Here is a 16816-nt window from a genome sequence, read left to right as displayed (position 1 = left end):
TAAGAACCGACCTATGCAGAATGCGAAATGCAAGACAGCCTAAGCCGCCAAACCCAAAACGCCTTTTCTATGCAAATGTGAATATAATCTACGCGCGCAGCTTCGCGCGCATCCACAACAAGAACGCCGCAAACACCATGCTTTCTAACCCCCCTCTCAAAAAAATCCAAACAACGATAAAGAAAAGCCGGAGCTCTAGAAATCATAAGAAGTATTAACAACGCTCAACCCCAGCCTCATATTATCCACCGTCTTGCCCCCTACACCCTTCAGCATAGCCAGCGACTCCAAATCCATAATCTCAGCATCATCCATTTCGACCAGGCAGTTCACAATGTTATCCGCTTTCTTTGCTCCGACCCCCTTTAACGCTTTGATCTGATTGACGTCGCGCGAGTTGATGATCTTAAGGAGGTGGCTGGTACGAGGCGTTTGTTGGACAGAGGCAGAGGCGGAGTGAGACGGGAGATCGGCAGCAGTGGTAGTTGTGGTCAGAGTCGTAGTCGTAGTCGGGGCAGTGTCGTCGCGGAAGATGGGCAATTTCTTAGTCGTCTTTTTCGGTTTGCGGGCGGGTTTGGACTTGCTGGTGTACTGGAAGCTGGTGTCGGAGGCGTAGGAGTCTTCGTGGTCGGAGGGAGGCGCGGGAGCGAATTCTTCGTCGTCTTCGGAGTCGTCTTTGTAGACCATCTTGGGCTTTGATTGTTTCTTTTCGACGGCTTTGAGGGGGGCCATGAGGAGGTTCGAGGGGGGCGCTGCGGCGGCGGTATGCGAGGGTAGCTCTACGGGGGCGGAGACGTGCTTGGTGGACTCTTCCTTCTTTGCGCGTATCCGGTCTTCGAGGGCCTTCATCTTGGATTCTAGCTTTGCGTTGCCCGGGAAGAAGGGCTGAGCCAGGTGGTACATTCTAAGTGCGCTGGCGTCCTCCCCACGCATGTGATGTTGCTTCGCCATAAGCAGGAATTGTAGGCCTTGTGACTTTCCGTCCTCCTCGTGTGCATCGATACGGTGTTCCAGCTCATCCAACCGCTTCTGCAACTCTGCAGAAAGCGCTGGCGCAGCGGTGCCGGCGTCTTGCAATGCCTTCTCTGCTAGCCTCTCGTCCACCTTCTGTGCAATGAGAGCCTCAATCGAAGCCTTGGTCAGAGCAGGCTCTCTGTTCGGTATCCGTGAGGTGTTATCCCCAGTTCGGAATGCCTTCGTTGGTCGCGTTGCGAAAGTGCTGCTGGGTTCAGCTGCTCGCTTAGAACCCTCAGTCCTTCGCACTCCTTGGTTCTGTGCAAGGTTGGAGACGCGAGGAGCAGCAGCAGCAGCCTTGCGAGCGTCAGAGTATACAGAGAAGGCCTTGGTAGGCTTTTCTCCTTTCTTCCCCTTCTCTGGCTCCGGGATGTTCGCGTTGTGTGCGGCCGCGATGGATCGTAGCGGTTGCCGTGACATTGTTGCTCCGCCGACACTACTAGTTATCGCCAATGGTTTGACTGCTGTCCTGTACATGGGGTCGTTCTCCACCTCTGCGATCTCGATCTTCTTCGTCCGGCTAGCGAAGTTCAAGGAACTAATGGTGTCGAGATGGTATGCGCGGGTCGGCGCAAGGTTCAGAATCATGACAGTTAAGCCCTTATTCTGACCCAGCGATAAGATTCTCGTCATCTTGGACTCGCGGTACGGGATCCGGCTGGCCTTCTTGTTCATAGCTTCTACGCATTGAGCAAGTACGAATAGCGACTTGTTGATGGCCGAGCTCTCGACCAGACGCTCCTTGTTGTTTTCGGTTCGTCGGTTGTCTTCGGATCCTGCAAGATCAATGCAGGATGCTCGGCTGACGCGAACCGTATCTTCGGTGGTTTGCGTGATCTTCACGCAGAGAACGGCATGGGATCGGGAGGAATGCGCGTTGAGCTGCAGCATCATTAGCAATGTTTACCTCTAACGCGTGTGAAGCCTCACCTTAGTAGCGGATGTTGACCTGTTCATGTTGGCCTGGTCATAAAGCTGCTCAAACTCCTTAAGTGTTGTGCATGGCTTCTCTGTAAGACCAACGACGACAGTCTTGCCTTTGTTGTCTCGGATGGGCAGGCCAGACGGGGTGCGCTTCTCCGGCGGTTCAAACAGATCGTAGACGCGATCGCAGTAGATCTCGAAGTATTCCAGGGCGACCTCGACGTGTGTGGCTCCAGCCGTGTCCTTCTCGATCTTCTTGCAGCGTCGGTATATTGAGCTCAACAGTCTTGGGATGACACCGCGGTCCGCCAGCGACTTTCCTCCTCGCATCGTATGCGTCTTGCCGGTGCCGGTGCAGCCATGCGCGAAAATAGATAGATCGAAGCCATTGAACAGGTGCTTCACCGTCGGCGCGACTGGTTTGGAGTCAATTCAGGTCCGAAACGCGTCCGTCGCGAACTCACTCTCGGCATCGAAAAGCTGCTGCTGCGTCGCGTCCTGCTCGTACACAGAGCTAAATTGGAAGCTGAAGGACTCGGCCTCGTTCTTCGGACTCGGTATCCGCACGACCGCCGGGGTGGTGTCGCCCTCCAATGTCTCGGCGGTGACAATCGTGTCTTTGTCGAGCTCCTGTTTCAGTAGAGGACGTATCCTCGCGACGACGCGTACGCTCATGGTGCAGACCGGCAAGGAGGATGGCGATAGGGTGAAAAGATACGAAAAACTCTACGTCTACAGAGAAAGGAATGCCAGACCTACCGTACGCGACGTCGAGACTCGAGGCTCTGGCGACATGCAAAGGGCCTGTCCTAGCGTAAATGGCGGTCTGTGTTGTCCTTCCTTGTCGAAACTCGCCTGTTGCCCCGAGCGACCCTCAACCGTCCAGGCGAATGAACATCGGGCACGTGCAAACCCGCCAACACATCTCGATCCACTACAATATCGTCGATAGCTATAGCTGATGCTTGCAGGCATCTAGGTCGTCTTCTATCGTGACCTCGACCTTGGTGTTGTGGAGATATCCCCACAGGGTTCCGGTCTCTTGACGCATCGAACAGCCGGGAGACAGCACATACTGCATGAAGACGCGGAAACCGGCAACACTTGACAAACTCGGATCGCGGAATCGTGCCTCCTTCCGAAGAGTTATTTCTGGCATATGGAGAGAGATCTGGAGGCTCTGCGCGGGTAGCAGACGTTCGGCCAGGCGCTTCAAGGTCGTGGGCTCGACCGAGGCCATGCTGCCATCTCATTGGCTCGAGGATGAAACACGTACCCAGCGCATCAGAGCACCACAGCCACTCCTCCAGTTACCAGCGCTACTTTCCTATGGAGCTTGAGTGACACGCCCAAATTACAGGCAACCGGAGCCATGCTCGGCCAGTACTACTCTTTGTTCTATTGTATACTCAAACCGTGCTCAAGGCGGCTAATGCAGCTTCAAAACCCGATGCCAGCCCGCGTAGCAATGAGACACCGCCGTAGCCATCTGAACGTTTAGCCTGTGGTTTGCTTGAGACGAACGATTTTCGTTTCTTTCCTAGGTGTCTTTCCTTACCGTCTGTTTCTTCTTCTTGTCGATCGTTTCTCTTAATCGTTCACTATCTCAGTTTCGTCCTTCAGTCCATCGCTTCCTTATTCTGCCCGCAAGCGCCGTCTTTCTACTTCATCCACTCTTAATAATTTGTCGTCTTGACGATGGCTATCTTCTCCACAATTCTGCTGCTGGCAGCTTGCTCTACATCCATAACCGCTGGTCCAGTTCCAAAGAACCACCGAAGACAACTGTGAGGAATACAGGCATATACTTTGAGAAACAAGCACTGATTTCGAGTAGTTTTTCTAGTTACTCCAACACTACTTCGACAATCGCATCAACATCAATACAGCAACTTGCAGAGGCAGAGACCGCTATCATAGTGGAGCCTATCCAGCAAACTATCTTCTCTTCAATAGCACCAGCTATCACGTTCGTTCTTCCTGACGGGAAGCCACTCGTGACACAAGATCCGCAGACTGTGTTTTCTACTTCTTACATCACACCATCACCTCTGCCAACCCCGGAGGAGACTTCAAGCGCAGTGGTTACGTCTTCAGTAACACCAAGTCCGAAACCAACGCCCACAGAGAGCAGCGATGTGCCGGTATCGTCGGCATTGTCAAGTTCGGTTACCGCTGTGGAAAACAAGACAGCAAGCGAGGCAAGTCAAAAGGCTCCTATGTTTACCTACTCGCCCATAGAAGAGACGTCCACCTCGCTTGCCACTCCAACCGTACCGGCGTCAAGTGCTGTCCTAGCATCTACCACAACTGCACCGGTGACGAGTGCGGTCCAAGCACCTACCACCGGAGGCTTGCCTGGCTTCACTCATCCTGGGGCGGCACCCTCAGGCTCGCCATCTGGCAATACCACTGCGAGTGCGATTGTCACCAGCCTATCTTCCATGATAGAGTCTGTCGTACAAGCGCCATCTTCTACTCCTCTGGTCAACTCAACTTCCCTGGCAATCCCAGCCCCGGTATCGAGCGGACCTTCTACAGCAATTCTCCCCTCAGAGACTGCTTCAGACACCATCGATGTAACATCGCGCATCATCGTCACACAATACACCACTATCTACGCGACATCCCAGCCGCCTCAAACATCTACTCAAGAGTCAGCCATGCCAACTGAGGCTCAAGAGTCTGCTCCACTAGCCTCTTCAACATCAGAAGTGGCTGGTGCTCCCATGCCCGCTCCTTCAAATGCTCCTGCCGAAGTCTCGCCATCAGCATCCCTCCAAGTACCACCTGTAGTGATTGTTACATCATACACTACAGTCATGCCGACAGCCACACCACAGCCAAGTGGAGCACCTGAGATACCGGTTTCTTCCGCTGTTCCAGAGCCGGTCGTACCCAGCTCAGTAGCTTTGTCTTCTACGCTCGCGGCTTCGTCTTCTGAAGTAGCAATGCCGAGACCCAGCGAACCCGCACCGTCATCTTTGACATCGGAGATTCCTGCGCCTACATCCACGCTGTCATCATCTGTTGCACCAAGCATGGCACCCGCCCCCTCAAGCTCAGCACAACCCACATCAGCTTCCACATCCATGGCAACGCCTCCAGAATCTTCGGTGCAACCTTCTTCATCTTCAATCGCGCCACCTCCAGAGGTCTCCGCATCCGCAACGGCATCCACATCCGACGCCGTGCCCACACCACCAGCACCGACCGAATTGCCATCATCGGCACCACCACCGCCAGAGCCGGTGCCTTCATCAACGACATCAGAAGGCCCGCTGATCATCACGCCGATAGCACCGAGTCAGATTTTTACCGTGACTGTTACTGCGTCGCCGACCGGGAAGGAGACGGTCACGGAGACAGCTACTGTTACTGTGACGGCTTGAAGAGTGCGGGATGGGGATGGGAGGTGTGAAAAGTTTCTTTTTTTTCACAGTGTAGTGGTTGCTTGCACTGGTCTGCATGGAAGGGGGAGGAAGTAGTTTTAATTTGATACCCAAGATTTGAGAATTATTTTTGTGTTACATGAAACACTTGATACCTTGTAGCAGGACCGTGATCGTGAAGTCAATCTTGAGAAGACGTATGGAACGTTCGGAAGCACGAAGACACCTTGGGAACTGGCTACGATGAAGTGCAATATCCAATTTCAAGCTAGCTGGAGATCATTTGCACATAGGATGCATGACATACTCCCACAAATCTCGTCTTCACATCTTCAACACTTCGAGTAGATGAGTCTACACTTAATACCCACTCTGCTTCTTCCTGCCACCGCCCTCAGCCCCACCCTCCGCATCATCATCCCTGTTCGCCTTCGCATCGCCAGCAGCTTCCTGAATACCCTGCGCATCACCCCTCAGCTTCTCAAAGTACGCTTTAACATCTTCCGCACCAACAGCCTGACCCGATTCAGCGAACGGCTTCAAGAACGCCGAGACCTTGTCTTTGAGATGCGCATACGCCATTGCACCTTGGATAGCACGCACGCGGTCCATGTTGTTGAAAGCGGCTTCACCACGATCGAGAATACTTCCTGTACCGACGGACTGTCCGCCTTCTTCTCCGTCTTCGGAGACGGGGGGCTCGTAGGTGTCTTCCTCTTCGAGGAGTTGCGGGTGGGCTTTTAGGTGTGGGTAACAGGCGTCGCAGTGGCAGAGGTGGTCGCGGAAGTCGGGCTTGAGGAAGAGGGAGAATGGCGTTGTGAGTGCGGCTACGGGAAGAGGGGGGAGGGAAGCGTGCTTTGGGCCTTCTGGTGCTTCTGGCTTCTTGGGGGTTATGGGCAGCGTCGTTGTGTCTTCGGGGGTGCTGGAGAGTGTGCCGCTTGGATCTTCGGACTTTTGGCGCTTAGCCGGAGCTGGAGCTGTCAAGTGGGATGATGTCTGCTGCTGTTCGTCTTCGTCGGAAGCTTTGCGTTTCTTGGAGTCGCCGTTGCTGTCATCTGGGGCTGAGACGGGGGGCTTCTGGGCATGAGAAAGCGCCATGGCTTTGTCGTGGTATACTGGTGCGAGGAACCCAGTTGAGCCAGCGTACTGTTTGATCCATGGATTGGCCTCGACACACTTGTAGCAGAGGAAGTGATCGAAGTCGTCTTCTTCAGGGAAGCCTGGAGGCAGCGGGGGGTCATCTTCCTCTTCTGCCCCAGCATCTGCTGCAACATCGTTGCCATCAACCCCATTGCCATTTGTAATTGCAGCTGCGATGTCCGCTGGAAGTAATGCCGTATTCTCGTCCGCGTGACCGTTGGTCTTGGTGTTGTCTGTTGCGGGTTTGTCGGTCTCCATCGCATCTACCTTGTCATTCTTCTCTTCCACTTTAGGCTTTTCAATCATCTTGCTGTACTCCGCCCGAGTGAAGCCTACGAGGCATTCAGGGTGCCACCAGTCTTCACCACAGCCGCCCTCCTCGCAAGTCCCAAGTCCGAGACATTGGAACATGGTGCCCTTCTCTTGTTGAGGATCATAGTCCTCGCCGCAGCCACAGAATTTGTTCCTGAAGTTCTGGTTGTACTTGTTCGTCTTGGCTGGCTCTTCGCCCGTCACATCGCCTTTACGTCCAGTTTCTGCGTTGAGACGAAGTGTGCATGGCGTCATATCCGGTATCCTGGTAGTTCCACAGTCGCATATGAAGTTGCGCTTGTTGAATAGCTCAACAAGGGTATGTTCGCCATGGCAGGAGATGGAGCATGAGTAGCAGACGCCTGCTGGAGTGTATTGCTGGGCAGACGATGCGGGCGCGGGGTTGCAGGTGAGGCATGCGTAAAGGCTCTGTCGCAGAGGGCCGAGGTCGCGTATGCAGGTATCGAATTGCTGTTTCTTGTCAGTCGAGGCGCATTCGGAGGATGTGGGTACTGACGTAGGGGAGAGCCTCGCGTGCTTCTGCCTCGAGGCTAAGTTGCTCTTTGATAAAGCTGACGGAATTGATTAAGTCTCCATACAGACAAGAGCATGGAAGACACGTACTCAGCCGCTGTTTGTGAGCTCTCCGATGCTTGCGATATGCTGCTGGTGCGCGGCTTCTCGGACATGGTCGTTGACTGGGAATCCGCCATGATTGCGATAACGCGTAACCACTTAATTCGAGATGGAAAGCAATTCGATGTAGAACACAAGATCAAAATTCGTCAGAATGCGAGATACTAGCAGAGTAAATTCGGTCGTGGAAGTGCGTGGGAAACTTTGGTGTGAGCAGTGAGGAAGGCGCTGGATGCGCCTGATCGCTGATTGGCTACCGCATCACCACTTTACGCGTGGAAAAGGAAAGCGCGACGCGGTCGTGTCGCTGGTCCTTACTACCCCTTCTCCCGCACCCTCAACCCCGCTTCGCAGCCCCATATCACTTTACTTTATCCCGGTGATACCAGTAAAGAACCGTGCTTTAAGTGAACATGAGGTATGTGTCTCAGGTTCGACGAGACTCGTAGGCCGAGCAACGACGAGCCCCTCTTTACCACAACAAGATATTGACGAACACTAGTTCACCACCACCACCCCTTCGCTCCAACATGTCGTCCGCAAACCGTGGCGTAGGCCCTAGCAGCAGGAGCAACAAACGCGCAAGGGACGATGACGATCTCCCCTCCTCAGCGGCGCATCCGCCGTCCAGCCGTGAGTGCGACAAAAACATGCGACACAACAATGGCTAAACAAGTACAGCAATGGCCTCGTCGCCACCTATGCTCCCACAAGACGACGATGCAGACATGCTCGACGATGACGACATCATTCGCGACGTAGACGATCTCGATGAAGACGCAGAAGAGGCGGAAGGAATTGATTTGTTCGCCGACGACTTTGAGAACGACTACGGAGCCCGCGAGAACGATGCCTATGAAGGTCAGGGCATCGATGACGAGGGAGACTATGAAGAATTAAGTCTCGCGCAAAGGCGAGAGCTTGATGCGCGACTTAATGCCCGTGACAGAGAGGCAAGACGTCGCATGCCCGCTGCTTTCCTGCCAGATGAAGACGAGACGGATGGCCTTGCAGGTCTTATGGGACGCCGTCGTGTTCGGAGAAATCGATATGACGAAGAAGACGACATGGACATGGACAACGATATCATGAACGAGGAATTGACGCTTGAGGCCCTCACCGATGTGAAGGCCAACACCCTGACAGATTGGGTCGCTCAGCCTCAGGTCGCCAGGACTATTGCGCGCGAATTCAAATCTTTCTTGACAGAATACACCGACGAGCATGGCCACTCGGTCTACGGAGCCCGCATCCGAACATTGGGAGAGGTCAACGCTGAGTCCTTGGAAGTCTCATTCGACCACCTTGCCGAGCAAAAGGCTACATTGGCATACTGGCTGGCCAACACGCCCACCGAGATGTTGAAGATCTTCGACCAGGTGGCCATGGAAGTCGCTCTCCTCCACTACCCAGACTACGAGCGTATCCACTCCGAGATTCACGTCCGTATCACCGACGTGCCTGTTCAATATACACTCCGCCAGCTCCGTCAGTCGCATCTCAACAGTCTGGTTCGTGTCAGTGGAGTCGTCACCCGCCGAAGCGGAGTCTTCCCTCAACTCAAATACGTCAAGTTTGATTGCACCAAGTGCGGCGTCACTCTGGGTCCCTTCCACCAAGATTCAAACGTTGAGGTCAAGATCTCTTTCTGCCAGAACTGCCAATCGCGCGGTCCTTTCACAGTGAACTCCGAGCGGACAGTCTACCGAAACTACCAAAAGCTCACTCTACAAGAGTCTCCAGGCACTGTACCGGCAGGACGTTTGCCCCGTCATCGGGAGGTCATCCTTCTTTGGGACTTGATCGACTCGGCGAAGCCTGGTGAGGAGATTGAAGTCACCGGCATCTACCGTAACAACTACGATGCGGCTTTGAACAACAAGAACGGTTTCCCAGTCTTTGCAACTATCTTGGAGGCCAACTACGTGGTCAAGTCTCACGACCAGCTGGCTGGCTTCCGGTTGACCGAAGACGATGAGAAGGAGATTCGACGACTGTCCAAGGACCCTCGCATTGTGGACAAAGTCATCAACTCGATCGCTCCAAGCATCTACGGACACACTGACATCAAGACTGCTGTGGCGCTCTCTCTGTTTGGAGGTGTCAGCAAAGAAGCTCCTGGTCGTCACTCCATCCGTGGTGACATCAACGTTCTGTTGCTTGGAGATCCCGGTACTGCCAAGTCCCAGATTCTGAAGTACGTCGAAAAGACCGCCCATCGTGCTGTCTTCGCCACTGGTCAGGGTGCTTCCGCGGTTGGTCTTACTGCTTCCGTCCGTCGTGATCCCATGACTAGCGAGTGGACGCTTGAGGGTGGTGCGCTTGTGCTTGCCGATAAGGGTACTTGTTTGATCGACGAGTTTGACAAGATGAATGACCAGGACCGAACATCCATTCACGAGGCCATGGAGCAACAGACTATCTCCATCTCCAAGGCTGGTATCGTCACAACCCTTCAAGCTCGCTGTTCCATCGTAGCAGCTGCTAACCCCATTGGTGGTCGATACAACTCAACAATTCCTTTCTCGCAGAACGTGGAGCTTACCGAGCCTATTTTGTCTCGATTCGATATTTTGTGTGTCGTGCGCGATACTGTTGACCCAGCGGAGGATGAACGCTTGGCTAAGTTTGTGGTAAACTCCCACGGTCGCGCTCATCCTCTTGTCAACTCAGCATATGGGTACTCTGACAAGGCAAAGGCGACACAGAACGGCGACGACCAAATGGAAGTCGACGGCGACGCCCCAATCAAGGAGGGTGAGATTCCACAAGATCTGTTGAGGAAGTACATTCTCTACGCGAGGGAGAAGTGCAGACCCAAGCTTTACCAGATTGAGCAAGATAAGATTGCCCGTCTGTTCGCAGACATGCGCAGAGAATCTATGGCAACTGGAGCTTATCCTATCACCGTAAGTACACAATCACTATGTCAGAGTAAACCACTTACTTACAACTACAGGTTCGTCATCTCGAAGCTATCCTACGTATCGCAGAGTCTTTCTGCAAGATGCGTCTCTCTGACTATGTCGCATCGGTGGACATTGATCGCGCCATTGCTGTTGCAGTTGACTCCTTTGTCGGATCACAGAAGGTCAGCGCAAAGAAAGCGTTGGCAAGGGCTTTCGCCAAGTATACTTTGAACAGGCCCGGCGCTGTTAGTGCACCGACCCGAGGAGGGCGGGCGCAAAGAGCAGCAGCATGAGCAAAGTCCCAAAATGTTGAACATGCACTATGATGAAGGTCTGGCAAAGGTGCGAATGAGAGGAGTTTGTGGCAGGCGTCTTGATTAACCGCGCCTGAAGATGCAATGATACCATGTTGGAAAGCGTTTTTTTTCTGCAGACATCTGTCTACATGTAATGGGTGCTAGGAGTTGACAGCAAAGATTATAAACTAGATAGGATATCTGAACAACGCCTTATTACACGTTCACCTACCCAATGCAACAGATAAAATGCACGGTAAAGCCAGCAGGGCAGCTGAAGATGCGCGTACAATCTGATGTGAGGTTTAGCGCTATCGCGGCATTGCCACTCACTCAAAACACTAAGTAACACACGATTAACTTTGACTCTTGCACAAGTCATGAAGAATGGGGTGTTCAGTGCTGGCATTATGGGGCGGCTGAGTCACTAGCGTTGAACAACTCTTGGCGCACAAATCATTTTGCGTTGCGCTACCACCCCAATTCTCTTTCGACAACCCACACGACCGGAGCTCAACAACCCTTTAGGAATACCACATTCGACTTCCTACGAGCAACGATGGCCCCCAAGAAGAACAAGAGAACCGCCGACTCCATCAACTCGCGCCTGGCGCTTGTGATGAAGTCCGGTAAGGTCACCCTCGGCTACAAGTCTACCCTCAAGAGCCTGCGCACCGGAAAGGCCAAGCTCGTCATCATTGCCGGAAACACCCCTCCTCTGAGGAAGTCTGAGCTCGAGTGTAAGCATATCTCCTCTGGGCTTCATGCGCAATCGCTAATTCATCATAGACTACGCCATGTTGTCCAAGACCTCCGTCCACCACTTCTCCGGCAACAACGTACGTACCGCACCCCGTCCGCTCTCATTGCCTAACGACAAGATACCCTGAGCGCTACGAGACTCGTTACTCTCCAGTTCCTAGCTGTGGTAGAATATACACAAGAACGCGACGATAACGAGCTCCTGCGCGCTGGGTATACTTCGAGGGCTGGCTCTGAGAAGAGGTCTGAACATGGCTTCGGAGAGCAATCAGCTAATACCAGTCTAGATTGAGTTGGGCACTGCTTGCGGTAAGCTCTTCCGCTGCTCCGTCATGTCCATCCTCGATGCCGGTATGTATCTCCCTTTCTGGTTGCACTATGATCTCCGCTAACAGACTGACAGGTGACTCCGACATCCTGTCCCAGAACACCGAGAACTAGAGTGTTATGACAAATGGAAGGGGCGCAGTTAGACATGATACCTAGGCATGGCGAAAGCTATGTCCTCGATGATATCCAATGAATGCAAGATTTCATGAGCCATCCTGACGGTCCATATTTGCACCTGTGACGTGACTCATTCATGCCTACTGGCGCGTCCTTGTGCTACACTAGTGCTTACAGACCAAACTGTCGCAATATTATCATGCGCCGGACTGAGTGCACAGCTCTGAGTGTACCACGTCTTGAGGGTACACGACAAGGTTTGCATTGATGCCATACGAAAGATCACAGCGTATTCTCTCTGGACAGACTTCCAGTGCTCATTCTAGATTACGTAGACGAGCATCTTTATGCAATGCATCGAAAGCACGCAAGAGGTCTTAGCTCCTTGACCTACTGCTAGACCATACTTTGAATGCTTTTGGGTTTCGTGTTGGGCATAACTTGCTGAAACATGCTTCTTTGTATCGGCTATGCGAGGTCGCTCGGTATTTCTGATTTGTAATGCACACAGACAGACGCCATGAGGGTGCACAGAATATCAAGCTGTGTGGATGTAAAGATACAACTACGAGTTATAATATAGGATGCTATCATAAAGCACGAGGGCCTTTATCACGTCGCTGCGCGCACCCCAGAATTGCACTTTCGCTGTCTTGGGAAGCGGCGTGGCGGGTGCTTTGAAATCGGATGGGGCGCTAGCTTACTCAGGTCGTAGCGTTCGTGTGGGCAAATATTCGCTTAGCAATCCGGCGACGACTTCCCTCGACGCCTCTGACACTCACCTCCTACTAACACCATAAATACAGGGTAAGGTACGTACGGCTGTCGCATTTATCCCCGCTGGAAGACGTCTTACTGACAGCTGCATCAGTTTGCGCTCGCCCTCCTTCTCCGCGACTCCTGGACACCCGCTCATTGATTTCAAAGCAGGAACAACCGTCACAATGGCTCGCCGTCCCGCCCGTTGCTACCGCTACTGCAAGAACAAGCCCGTACGTCACGATGGAGATATCGCGAGAGGAGGATAACAGGCTGACTGGGCCGTAGTACCCCAAGAGCAGGTTCAACCGTGGTGTTCCCGATGCCAAGATCCGCATCTTCGACCTTGGTCGCAAGAAGGCCAACGTAGACGACTTCCCTCTCTGCATCCACTTGGTCTCCAACGAGTACGAGCAGCTGTCCTCTGAGGCGCTCGAGGCCGCCCGTATTTGCGCCAACAAGTACTTCGTCAAGAACGGTGGAAAGGAATCCTTCCATCTCCGTGTCCGCGTCCACCCCTACCACGTCGTCCGTATCAACAAGATGTTGTCGTGCGCTGGTGCCGATAGATTGCAGACGGGTATGCGTGGCGCTTTCGGCAAGCCCAACGGTCTTGTCGCTCGTGTCAACATTGGCCAGATTCTCATGTCCGTCCGGACAAGGGACTCTAACCGCGCCGTCGCCCTTGAGGCTCTCAGGCGTTGCCAGTACAAGGTATGTTTGGAAATGACGTCAGAGATGATATGTGCTAACTAGTTGTAAGTTCCCCGGTCGCCAGAAGATCATTGTCTCCAAGAACTGGGGTTTCACTCCTCTCAAGCGCCAGGAGTACATTGACCTCCGCCAAGAGGGCAAGGTCAAGATCGACGGTGCCTACGTCCAGTTCCTCCGCAACAAGGGCAACCTCGCCAACAACATCCGTCGCTTCCCTGAGGCTTTCGAGTCCTCTGCTTAGGTTTTGGATTGAGGGATGAGTTGTGTGCATGACATCATGGGTCCAATGGGAATTCGGTTACGGCGTGATTTGCTTTCTTCATCAGTCAGGATGAAGGCTGGAGGGTGAACATCTGCGGCGTGTAACTGTAGAGAACGACCAGACACAGCCGGACAATGACAAATGATACAACAACGCTGTGCCACCATGATTGTGCTTGTGTAATGTAGTGGTCTAACTATTGGTCGCATACGTCACTCCTTGGACGAGATGTTCCTAATGAGCGGTTTCTGTTGGGTGTCATCCGAGACGTCACGGTACATTATGGCATTTTGTTTGTTGCTCGAATGATTGCTATTGATCTCTACTAGTAATGGTCCGATGCTAAAAGTGGTATAAGTTCCCAACCCAGACACTCCAATCAAGAACGCCTGCCTATTCCCATATAACCAAAGGCAAATGCAATATGAACCTGTAGTTCAAACACCAACACCAGCGCCTCGGCCTTCAGCCTGCGCACGAGAAAACTGCTGCAAGAGCTGTAGTACACCTCCGCGATTGTTGCCCGGCGCTTCCTCCTCGTCATCGTCATCTTGTGCAAGCCGACTCGTTCGCCACGAATCACCCAGCGTACTTTCTTCCTCAATACGTGTATTCGACGGGCCAGGTGCGTCCGGCACAGCTTGCAACGGCGTCCGATATCTATTGTTCGCTGCCTGACGTGGTGAGCCGCGGAGTATAGACGCAGAAGAAGGCTGGTGGTGAGGATCGAGAAGAACAGAGTTCATAGGTTCGTCCCTAGCACCCGTTCTATGTCTCGGTGTCCTCTGCTGGAGATTCTGGCGGCCGGTGGGTCCTCTACTTGTTCCTCTGGCACCCATTTCAACGGGCTGAGCAGTCTGCGACATGGAACCGAAGGTATTGGGGAACTGTGGCGGAGGGTGGAATTGGCTTCGGCCTTGGAGGCGACCGTTGTAGCCACGTCCTGGGTTCTGGTATGTGTCCAGGAAGCCGTAGTAGGATGCCATCATCTTGTTGTCTTTAGCCATGAAGTAGTCTTCCCGGAGGTCAGGATCTTCTCTTGGGGCAGCAGCTCCGTTTGCCGGGATGTTGTTGGCGTTGCGAGTAGTCTTTGTAGAGGGGAACATGGAGTACGAGCATGTCACGCCTAGGCCATCGACTACAATCGAGAACTCGCGGAAGAAGTCGACGATACGCTCGCTGCAGGCTGGTAACCTGAACATGAGCAGGAAAGGTGTGATGATCATACTGAGTATTTCTTCGGCGAAGATGACAATCTTGGGCTGGTAGAGTTGGGCGAATTCAGCGCGGACTTCGTCGGTGTGTAGCCTATCACGCCACGACTCGGGCTCATAGCGCGTGTGGTAGATGACATGTTGGAGGTAGTAGGATGGATCTGCGACCTGGTCGTCTTGAGGGCTGCTTCCACGTGCGACACGGTAAATCGTACTAAGAATACCGATCCAGAAGATAGCTGTTTTGCCCGGTGTGATTTCAAAGTTGAGGAAGAGCTCCGAATCCATAAGAGTGAACACCACAAGGACGAATGCGAAGGCGCCGGCAATGAATGCGACAAATGATGAGACCTGTTCGGTCTTGTCTTTGGGGAACTGGGCAAGGTAGAGGTTTGCGTACGGATAGGCCATGTTACGGCGGCGGGCGAAATAGTGAGGCAGCTCGTTGAACTCACGGAACTTCCACTGAGCGAAAGTAGTGAAGTCGCGGTTACTGAGTTGGCCTGGGTCCTTGTGGTATTCGGTGAAGTATTTGAACATGTACGAAGCAAGCACGAACACCACAGCGAAAGGTGCGCAGAGGATACTGATGATGCCAGTCCAGAAGAAGCGAGTCTTCAGCCTCTTTACGAGCTCTCGGCGGTTGCGCTCCTTTAGGAAGTCAGGGTTGAACTGGCCGTTCGGTCCACTGAAGACGAAGTCCATGATGGCGAGATTGACGTGCCATCTCGTGGTCTCCGAGAAGATGTATCGATTGCCAAGGAAGGGAAGCGGAACGGTGACATCCAATATCTCCTTGTTGAAGAGGGCGATCAGGTAGTTGTCACGACGCATCAGGCGACCCGCGATGTCGATAGCATCTAGTCGCTGTCTGCTCTTCGAATCGAGTAACTTGCGCGTCTGCGGAGACAGGTTCGAGGCGGTGGTCAAGTTCAAGTCCCGCAAAGCCATGATGCGCGTCACCACCTGCTGCCACTGTATGGTTTGTATGTCGCGGTCGGGGATATCGAGCAAGTAGTGGTAGAAGTCGTGCGTGGCTCGGAGCCGGGGTATATCGGTAAAGAGGTTGTAGAACGTGTAGAGCCAGTAGATGATGAAGACCCAGAGGCCAAATATCCAAATTCCATGGATCCTATATTATGTCAGCTGGGAAGTGATTTTGTCATACGCATTTACTGACTTCGCTGCACACTTTGGCACCAAGACCTGCTCCAGCTTATTGCTCTTTGGCAACTTGGAGTAGTCGATGCAGAAGCCAAGGAATGTCATGAACCCGACTACGAAGGCGCTTCGAGCGAGCGTTAAAACCCGGGCCAGAAGGATGGAGTATATGCCGCAGCCGACAAAGTAATCGTAGACCTCGGTCATGTAGTTGTCCAGGTCCATCTGATTCACCCACAGCCACAAGGCCTTCTCCTTGCGGTCGGCGGCGAAATGCCCAGGTCTACTGGTATGTCCCCACGGCCGCGAAGGTGCGCCGTTTCCGTCTTCGTCGTGCAGCCGCTGTTGGTTCCGTGTAGCATCCCACTGCGCCCGTGTTTGTCGTGTGGCTGGGCCAGGTACTGGCATAGGGAGGCCTTCGCCGCGCGGAGTCGAACTTGGCCCCGGCTCATGTCCTCCCTCAAGAAGTAGGGACTGTGGGACGTCGTCATCGTCGTCCAAGGGCGCGGTGCGGGACGGCGCGGGTTGCCTCCAAGCCGGCATGCGACTCGCTGTATTGATACCGGGTGGTGCGTTGCGTTTGGCCTCCGGGGAGACAGCGCGGCTCTCGGTCGTCATCTGACTTGAGGATGCCTCTTCGAGCAGATGTGCGAGGTCTTGCTCCTCAAAGCGAGCCTCAAAGTTCTCCTCGTCTATGTCCATCTCGTGTCGCTCGTCGGTCGAAGTGGAGCCGCGGCGGTCGTGAGCAGTAAGAGGTTCGCGTTCATATGTTTCGTCCGATGCAGAGGGAAGAAGCTTAGACAGTAGGTTAGAGGCCATCATGGTCGGACAGTGGTGGTGCGCTCAGGCAACGGCGGGGCGCGTGGCCGTGCTG

General features: G+C 53.5%; 6 protein-coding genes across 6 annotated transcripts; 2 read left to right on the top strand and 4 right to left on the bottom strand.

The window, feature by feature from the left end:
* Positions 1 to 195: 195 nt before the first annotated feature.
* Positions 196 to 2613, bottom strand: J4E90_004728 (uncharacterized protein; the record flags this gene model as incomplete). The annotated part of the gene is made up of 3 exons (XM_051434291.1): positions 196 to 1896; positions 1945 to 2354; positions 2403 to 2613. 3 exons carry the CDS (start codon positions 2611 to 2613, stop codon positions 196 to 198), a joined length of 2322 nt encoding a protein of 773 aa, XP_051291547.1.
* A 2002-nt stretch (positions 2614 to 4615) lies between these two features.
* On the bottom strand, positions 4616 to 5227 carry J4E90_004727 (uncharacterized protein; the record flags this gene model as incomplete). The annotated part of the gene is made up of 1 exon (XM_051434290.1): positions 4616 to 5227. The coding sequence occupies one exon, from the start codon at positions 5225 to 5227 to the stop codon at positions 4616 to 4618; it is 612 nt and encodes a 203-aa protein (XP_051291546.1).
* Positions 5228 to 5690: 463 nt separating this feature from the next.
* On the bottom strand, positions 5691 to 7495 carry J4E90_004726 (uncharacterized protein; the record flags this gene model as incomplete). The annotated part of the gene is made up of 3 exons (XM_051434289.1): positions 5691 to 7253; positions 7300 to 7354; positions 7407 to 7495. The coding sequence occupies 3 exons, from the start codon at positions 7493 to 7495 to the stop codon at positions 5691 to 5693; spliced, it is 1707 nt and encodes a 568-aa protein (XP_051291545.1).
* A 453-nt stretch (positions 7496 to 7948) lies between these two features.
* On the top strand, positions 7949 to 10620 carry MCM2 (MCM DNA helicase complex subunit; the record flags this gene model as incomplete). The annotated part of the gene is made up of 3 exons (XM_051434288.1): positions 7949 to 8051; positions 8100 to 10327; positions 10378 to 10620. 3 exons carry the CDS (start codon positions 7949 to 7951, stop codon positions 10618 to 10620), a joined length of 2574 nt encoding a protein of 857 aa, XP_051291544.1.
* Positions 10621 to 11182: 562 nt separating this feature from the next.
* On the top strand, positions 11183 to 11826 carry RPL30 (60S ribosomal protein L30; the record flags this gene model as incomplete). The annotated part of the gene is made up of 4 exons (XM_051434287.1): positions 11183 to 11363; positions 11413 to 11462; positions 11673 to 11736; positions 11789 to 11826. The coding sequence occupies 4 exons, from the start codon at positions 11183 to 11185 to the stop codon at positions 11824 to 11826; spliced, it is 333 nt and encodes a 110-aa protein (XP_051291543.1).
* Positions 11827 to 14004: 2178 nt separating this feature from the next.
* On the bottom strand, positions 14005 to 16764 carry ATG9 (autophagy protein atg9; the record flags this gene model as incomplete). Its single annotated transcript, XM_051434286.1, has 2 exons — positions 14005 to 15913; positions 15962 to 16764. 2 exons carry the CDS (start codon positions 16762 to 16764, stop codon positions 14005 to 14007), a joined length of 2712 nt encoding a protein of 903 aa, XP_051291542.1.
* Between the last annotated feature and the right edge of the window lie 52 nt (positions 16765 to 16816).

The sequence above is a fragment of the Alternaria incomplexa genome, assembly GCF_024043165.1.
Source record: "Alternaria incomplexa strain BMP 0042 chromosome Unknown scaffold_6, whole genome shotgun sequence".
Lineage (NCBI taxonomy): Eukaryota > Fungi > Ascomycota > Dothideomycetes > Pleosporales > Pleosporaceae > Alternaria > Alternaria incomplexa.
The sequence above is the reverse complement of the archived record's forward strand: the minus strand, read 5'-3'. Positions and strand labels throughout refer to the sequence as shown.